Source organism: Aythya marila (genome assembly GCF_965140915.1).
Source record: "Aythya marila genome assembly, chromosome: W".
NCBI lineage: Eukaryota > Metazoa > Chordata > Aves > Anseriformes > Anatidae > Aythya > Aythya marila.
The window spans coordinates 2,332,335-2,340,748 of NC_139081.1; the positions used below are offsets into that span (position 1 = coordinate 2,332,335).

Genomic DNA, 8,414 nt, shown 5'->3' on the forward strand with positions numbered 1-8,414 from the left:
GTGAAAATTAGTTGCATCTTTAAGAAAGGCACATGGGAACAGTAAGGTTACTGATTATTGGTAGCAAGCCACAGCACTACAGTTGCTCAACCTATACACAGAAAAATCCTACAAACAGCAAGAACAATGCTACTCTGACCCCAAAGCATTAAAACCACAGTGACTCTGTGAGACTTCTACTTTAATGACTGCTGTAATAACTAGAGAACTGACAGTAGTTTTCCTTAAATAAACCAATACAACTGCTGCAGAAGAGTATGCCTACTGTAGATATTTTCCCATTGAGATTCAGATTGGCTCAGCTTGTTTTGTCTATCAGTGAAGCTGTTGGCACCTCTGTGATAAGATTCTTAAGAAAGGGTTAAAAAAAACACAAACAACAACAAACCACCGTACACCAGCTATGGGACAGAGGAGTTAGGAAAAAAATGTGAGAGGAAACAACTCTGCAGATACCAAGGTCAGTGAAATAGGGAGAGGAGATGTTCCAGGTACTGGTGCCAATATCCTCCTGCAGCCTGTGGAAAAGACCACAGTGAATAGATAGGGAGATTGCTTACTAATTACCAAAAACAAAACAGACTTGACTTAGGGAAAGTTAATTTATTGCCAATTAAAAATAGAGTAGGATAGTGAAAAACAAAACTAAAAACACCTCCCCGCCCTTCTTCCTAGACTCAACTTCATTCCTTCACTCCTGAAGTATCTACCTCCTTCCCCCAAACTCCAAGCAGAACAGGGAAGATGGGGTAATGAGGAATGGGGGGAGGGTATTTGCAGTCAGTTCACAATGCCTCATCTCTGCTGTTCCTTCCTCCTCACACTCTTCCCCTGCTCCAGCATGGAATCTCTCCCACGGGATACAGTCCTTCCCAAACTGCTCAAATATGGGCTTCCCACAGTGCATGGGTCCGTACCACAAGATGCAGTCCTTCAAGAACGAACTGCTCCAGCATGGGTCCCCCCAGGCCACAGTTCCTGACAGACAAGTGGCTCCTGCACGGGCTCTCCATGGGCTGCAGTTTCCTACAGGCTCCAGCATGGGATCCTCCACAGGGTATGGTGTGGATATCTGCTCCCCCGTGGTCCTCTCAAGAGGCTGCAGGGGAATCTCTGCTCCAGCACCTGGAGCACCTCCTCTCACTCCTCCTTTGCTGACCTTGGTGTCTGCAGAGTTGTTTGTGAGCAGCTGCAGGGTGCTTAGCTGCCTACAGGGCTTAACCCCACAATGCCACATAGGGATTTAAGAAAAGTTTAGGTCATCTTCTCTTCACTGCAAGACACTTAGGGATAAATGTACCAGTGAATACAGCTAACACTTGGTTTATCTTAGATGTCCAATAAAACCTTTACAAGTTAAGAACAGTATATAAGGGCATATAAGGACACTATTCTATGCAATTTATAAAATCTACCCCCAGCTTGACAAACACTTAAAAGGGAACTTCTACTTTTAGAGCAGCTGAAGATTGCTTCAAGAATTCACGGATATGTGCTAAGGAAGACAATTTGGTTCCAGAAGTTTTTTTCCAAAGATTTAAATTCTATTGTAGTTTTCCAAGCGTTCTCTACTCAAGCTTGTAACAGAGCTTTGGCTGATTTCAACTCTGAGTTTCAAGCTGCAAGATTATTTAGAAATGTAATTATCTTGAGTTCCTTTTACTGATTAGAATGGGGGGAAATCCCTAAAGAATGTAAAAAGCATTTAGTTACCTCATTAAGAGAAAACAGATATTGAATCAACAGAAATAGAAGACTACCCTTTACAGCTGACAGAATAACAAATCCCCATTTTTAATAAGACAAAATTTGGCTCACTTGACCACTGCTACCATTTTATGTATTTTTTCTATCACTTTTTCCAGGTAGCAATTCATAACAAGACAATATTGGTTTAATAAATAATTTATACTTCATTATTGTATTTAAAGTTACATACAATAAGCCTTCAGATGACATCAGTTACAAGAAGCTGAAACATGTAAAAGCCTCCACTTAGTTTGTACATAACCAAAAAAGAATACAGTAAAAGCAGTTGTAATTTAGTTCACGTCACAGAATCTTACTTAGCATGACTTACTTCAAATAGTGAAATCCTATGTACAAAATCCTGACCTGTAACTATCATCTGTAACAGCAGTCTTTATTGACAGATATGCATCTATATAGTGCTGAGTAATACCTTCTGGGTTTTTTAACTCAGATTTCCAAAAACAAACAAAAATCTTTGGTTATAATTAACAGTTTTTCCTCCTATAGAACATCAGCTTTTGATGTTTTCAGACTGTTTCAGACTATGCTGAGTCTGTTTTGCCAGTGATGAGTGACCTAGTGACCTCCCTGTCCTTATCTCAACCTGTGAGCCCTTTCTGTCATATTTCCCCCCCCTTTTTTTGGGGGGGAGGGGGTGAGAGCGCAGTTGTGGTGGAGTTCAGCTGCGTAGCAGGGTCAAACAAATACATTAAGATATCCATTTGAGTATACTGCTATACAATGAAACAAATCCCTCACTAGTTGTAGGTAAGGGAGTAGTCCCTCTCCACCTCCCACCAAGAAATACTTCCAAGTTTAAATAGTACAGCTGTACAGGAATAAAAATTAAATTGAACACTCTCACTGATCAACGTGTGGTAAATATTCTACACCCACAGAACAATGCTTTAGTTATATCTATTGACAACTTGATTAGTCCAAGAACCTTTAGCAGTCTTTGTTAGCGTTTTAAAGTAAATAAACTGTCAGCTTCTGTTAAGTCAGTTGTACCCAGTGTTACTGTGCAAACATACCTGGCTCAGTCTCTGTTTTCGGTGTTACTTTTTCCTCTCTTGAAATGCTCATTTCTGTCATTTGCTGCATTACAGGCAAAGCGGCAACAGGCACATTTCTGTTTACGTACGGTGAAATGGGTAATTTATGTTAGTTTTGAGTTCATAATAAAAGCTCAAACTGTCAAAATCCATCAATAGACTACCTGTTCCTGACCTCTACTTCTACCATCTCTAAAATACATCTTCCAATCTATTTTAGTTTCCCTATAGGAAAATAGGAAATCTGTGGCAAATATTTCTCCAGATAAACCAAAAATGTTCTTGTAAATGCAACAGTCCAACACCAACCACTAATTAGTTCTCATTTATATCCATAAGGCACTGTCTGGTGCCCCATCCCTTTTTCCTCTGCAGAAACTCATTATAATAGCATAGTGTTACTGCAGCGTTACTTTAACTTGCTATTTGCTCACATTTCATTCAAACCTGAAAATAATACCTTCATCTTACCTTGATTTTTCAGATGTGCTACTGGCAGCTCCTTCACAATTGTTTAAACTTGCATCTGCTCGTTGTATAGATGCAGAGTCTGAGGTAGGAGTGTTTGAACCACTAGCTGTGCCTGTATAAAAGGGATTTGAGAAGTTGATTATAAACAAACTCTAGAATACAAGTTAGTCAAGTAGCTTTGCATAGATTTATAAACTGTTTCCATTCATTCTACAGCATTTTCTTAAAGACAGGCTATAATGCTAATGACCAAAACACAGGGATTGTGTAAGAACACACTTTTAGTGGAAGGTAAGTTGTAAATTAAAGGCTCAACACCAAATGGGCCAGAATATATTATGCAAAAAATGCATTTTTTTAAATTGATTTAAAGCATTATTCCCTTTGAAATACATAGTTTTAGTACACAGCTATCAGAACTCCTGAAATACATTCTGTAATTCCTCTCATTACCTACTATTTTAAAAACAAAGACTCAAACCTTTACCTGTTGGGCTGATTATACTGCTATTCTGCTGACGTTGAAGATATTCTTTGTAGCAAACAGAACACATGCCACTTGTCCTAGGATTTCCATAAAATCCACATCCTGTACTACACAGCATGGGCCCTGGGGTCTGGTTTGTCTCCTGAGCCATCTTGATGCTGTAAATAAAACCAAGAAAAGCATTAGGAAACCACATTTACACAGCCTATGTATTACCAAAAAGCCACTTAAATCTTTTGTCTTAATGTTATAAACAGACTTCTGCACCTCCCAAAGGTAGGCAATGCTAACCCTCATCTTTGCCACCAACTACAAACTTTAGGAATAAAAATACTTCAACCTCACTAGTATTTAACCTCTGCAAAGCAAGGTTTATAGAAAAACTGATAATAGCAACTAAATCCTTGGATCCCAAGGGCAATGAAACTAGAACACGGTAATCAAGCAGTCTACTACAAGTTGAGAGCACAGAACAATATCACACTTGTGCTCCAAGAAATTAGATTTAGTGGAAGTACTGCCTATGATTGCCTAAAATATCTCCACTTGGAGTGAAAACTCTAGATTACTATCTTACAATTTAGAAGCGGATACAATAAGGGATATTTGACTGCTGATGCTCATAAAAACTCAAGCGTACCAAAAGGTAATTAATTCTAGTGTTTAAATAAATACTTTTTAATAACTTGAAAAAAAAGCCACACTACAAGTTGTAAACATATCTCAGTAACAACTGTAATGGATGGCAGCATTTGTCTAGTTAAACTAGATTTCTGGGATCAAAGTAAATCAGAGGCAGGACGAAAAAGTAATTAAAATCTGCTTCCCTGCTGGTGGTCGTAGGACTTCAATGATTTATACCATTGTTTCAGGACTACAAAACAAGGTTACATTTATTCTGATAGAACTCTCAACACTGACGCCCATGGGGGACCCATGTTGGAGCCGTTTGCTCCTGAAGGATGGACCCTGTGGTACAGGGCCATATTAGAGCAGTTCTTGAAGAGCTGCTGTCTGTGGGAAGCCCATGTAGGATCAGTTCAGGAAGGACAGCATCCCATGGGAGGGACCCCATGTCAGAGCAAGAGAAGAGTGACCATGAAGGAGTGGTGGAGACAAATCTTTATGGACTGAATGCATCCCATGTTCCCCATTCCCCTGTGCTGCTCCGGGGGTAGATGTAGAAGAGGGTGGACTGGGCAAAAGTGTTTTTAATTTCCTTTTAATTTCTCACTGTTCTAGCCTGCTAGCGATAGGCAATAAATTATATTAATCTCCCTATGCTGAGTCTGTTTTGCCTGTGATGATAATTGATGAGCAAGCTCCCTGTCCTCATCTCAAACCTCAAGCTATTTTCATCGTATTTTCTCCCTTTTTTTCTTTGAGGAGGGGGAGTGAGAGAACGGTTGTGGCAGAGCTCAGCTGCATAGCAAGGTAAAACCACCATCTTTCATAGAATCATAAAGGTTGGAAAAGCCCTCCAAGATCATCTGGTCCAACCATACCCCTACCACTAATGTCACCCACTAAACCATGTCCCTAAGCACCACATCCAACCTTTCCTTAAACACCCCCAGGGATAGCGAGTCCACCAGCTCCCTGGGCAACCCTGGAAAGGGCAAACCCCCTCCCTACCCACCTCACCTCCCCAGGTGCCCTTACACAACAAATGTGAGGCTCCCGAGCTTAAGGGACAGTTAAGGGAAAACTTGGGGGAAGGTCCACCCAGGAGGTTGTCTAGAGCAAGGAAGGCAACTCCATACCTCAAGACTGCCTCCACCAGGAAAGAAGGGTAATTGTCATAGATGACTCCCTTCTAAGGGGAACAGAGGGCCCTATATGTCAGCCAGACTCTACTTGTAGGGAAGTCTGCTGCCTCTGTGGGGCCCGTGTCAGAGGCATTATCAGGAAACTTCCTGGCCTGGTTTGCCCCTCCAATTATCATCCATTACTGATAATTCAGGCTGGCAGCGATGAAATCACTGAGAGAAGCCTGAAGGCTATCAAAAGGGACTTTCAGAGGATTGGGGTGGTTAGCGGATGGAGTGGGAGCACAGGTGGTGTTTCCCTCTATCCCTTCAGTGGCAGGAAGAGGTAGTGAGAGGACCTGGAAGGCCCAGCTGATAAATACATGGCTGAGAGACTGGTGCTATTGCAGGAATTTGGGAGGTTCTGGACAGAGGGAGGTTTACTCAGCACTTGGCCTGATGGCTGCAGATGGGTCCCACCTGCCTCAAAGGGGGGAACAAATCCTAGCCCAGGAGCTGGCAGAGCTTGTTGAGAGGGCTTTAAACTAGGTACAATGGGAGATGGGGATGAAATGAGGCTCAATAGAAATAACCCCCAAGGGAACAATGCCAGGGTTGGGGGCAAGGGCAGTGGCACAACTGAAGTTCATCTACACCAATGGATGCAGCATGGACAACAAACAGGAGGAGCTGGAAGTCAGTGTGCAGCAGGCAAACTACCACTTGGTTGCCATCGCTGAAATGTGGTGGGACCACTCCCACGACTGGAGTGCTGCAATGGATGTCTATAAGCTCTTCAAAAGGGACAGTCAACAAAGCAAGGACAGTGGCATGGCTCTCCCTATTAGAGAGTATTCCAATGTTCTAGAGCTTGGGGCTGGGAATGATAAGGCTAAGTCCCTATGGATAAGGATCAGTGGGAAGGCCAACAAGGCAGACATCCTGGTGGGGGCCTGTTATAGACTGTCAAACCAGAATGAAGTGACAGATGAGGCATTCTACAAGCAGCTGACAGAAGTTGCACAACTGCCAGCACTTGTTCTCATGGGGGACTTCAACTTCCCAGACGTATGCTGGAAATACAATACAGCCCTGAGGAAGCAGTCTAGGAGGTTTCTGGAGAGCATAGAAGATAGCTTCCTGATGCAGCTGGTTAGTGAACTTACCAGGGGGTGCCCTGCTAGACCTCTTCACAGAGAAGGACTGGTAGATGTGGTGGTCAGGAGCTGTCTTGGGCAGAGTGACCACAAAATGGTAGAGTTCTCTATTCTTGGTGAAATCAGGAGGGAGTGTCAGTAAAACTGCTACCTTGGACTTCCGGAGGGCAGACTTGGAACTGTTCAGGACACTGGTAGGGAGGGTCCCTTGGGAGTCAGTCCCAAAAGTTAGAGGAGTCCAGGAAGGCTGAATGCTCTTGAAGAAGGAATTCATAAAGGCCCAGGAGCAGGCTATTCCTGCGTGCCTTAAGATGAGCTGGCAGGGAAGAAGACTGGCGTGGCTGAACAGGGAACTTTTGCTGAGCAACCAGGGAAAAAAAGACTTTATATCCGTTGGAAGAAGAGACAGGCAACTCAGGGAGAGTACAAGGAAGTTACCAGCATATTCACAGAAAAAAGTCAGGAAGGCTAAAGCCCAGCATGAGCTACTCTATTTCCTTGGAAAGCTAGCTAATACCATTACATGTCTACTTTCCTAAATTTCTCAGAAACTTGGGTCTGTATTGGGTTTACATGGCAAGGTTTTGGTAGCAGGGGGCTGCAGGCATGCCCTCTGTGAGAAAAATCCAGAAGCTGCACCATAAGGGCCAATTTCAGACAACTCCAAAGGGATACACCACTGCCCAGAGCTGAGCCAGTAAGTGATGTTGGTTGCACCTGAGTGAGACCATATTTAAGAAAGGGGAAAAAAAAAAAAACAAAAACAACACACTGGTCAACAGCAGCTGGGAGAGAAAGGAGTGAGAAACAGCCCTGCAAACACCAAAGTCAGGGATGAAGGAGGGGGAGATGCTCCAGGCACCAGAGCTGAAGTTCCCCTGCGGCCTGTGGAGAGAACCATGGTGGAACAGGTTGTCCCCCTGTAGCCTATGGGCACCACATCAGAGCAGATTTCCACACTGCAGCCTGTGGAGAACCCCTGCTGGATTATACTCCAGGCTGGACCTATAGTCTCTGGAGAGGAGGCCATATGGGACCAGGTGACCTGGCAGGAGCTGCTACATGTAGGGGACCCATGTTGGAGCAGTTTGCTCTTGATGGATGGACCCATATTTGGAGCAGTTCTTGAAGAGCTGCTGCCTGTGGGAAGCCCACACAGAATCAGCTCAGGAAAGACTGTGTCCCGTGGGAAGGATCCCACATTGGAGCAGGGGAAGAGAATGACTTTGAACAAAGCATTACGGACTGACTGCAACCCCAATTCTCCCACACCACTCAGAGAAAGGAATTACAAGAGGGTGGATGAAAGGAAGGTTTTTTTTTTTTTTTGTATATTTCTCACTGCTCTAGCCTGTTAGTAATAAGTAATAAATTTTATTTATCTTCCTATGCTGAGTCTGTTTTGCCCATGAAGATAATTGTTGAGTGATCTCCTTGTCCTCATCGCAACCCTTGAGCCCTTTTCATCATGTTTTCTCTCCCTCTCCTTTTTTTTTGGGGGGGGGGGGGGGGGGGGGGGGGGGAGGGGAGTGGAGTGAGAGAGCAGTTGTGGTGGAGCTCAGCTACACAGCTGAGTAAAACCACCCCAGGGTCACAAAATTGAGGTGAATTAGCTTCTACCTGTCACAAGGCTGCATTGTGACAGGCCAACCTAGAGGCTTACACACAAAGCCTTGTCAACAGGGGCCTCTGAAATCAGCTTCTATTTATATCTCTGAAGGCTGCCAACACCAACAACTCACAG

At 43.6% G+C, this 8,414-nt stretch overlaps 1 protein-coding gene across 1 annotated transcript in view; it reads right to left on the bottom strand.

Moving 5' to 3' along the window:
• LOC309889396 (AN1-type zinc finger protein 5-like) overlaps positions 1-3,916 on the bottom strand; it is a gene marked incomplete at its 5' end in the record, with an annotated part of 28,534 nt that extends 24,618 nt beyond the window's left edge. The window contains 3 exons of the mRNA XM_082782202.1: positions 2,787-2,884; positions 3,279-3,390; positions 3,766-3,916. Of these exons, the coding sequence (XP_082638328.1) occupies positions 2,787-2,884; positions 3,279-3,390; positions 3,766-3,916 (361 nt within the window). The remainder of the gene's footprint in view (positions 1-2,786; positions 2,885-3,278; positions 3,391-3,765) is intronic.
• Between the last annotated feature and the right edge of the window lie 4,498 nt (positions 3,917-8,414).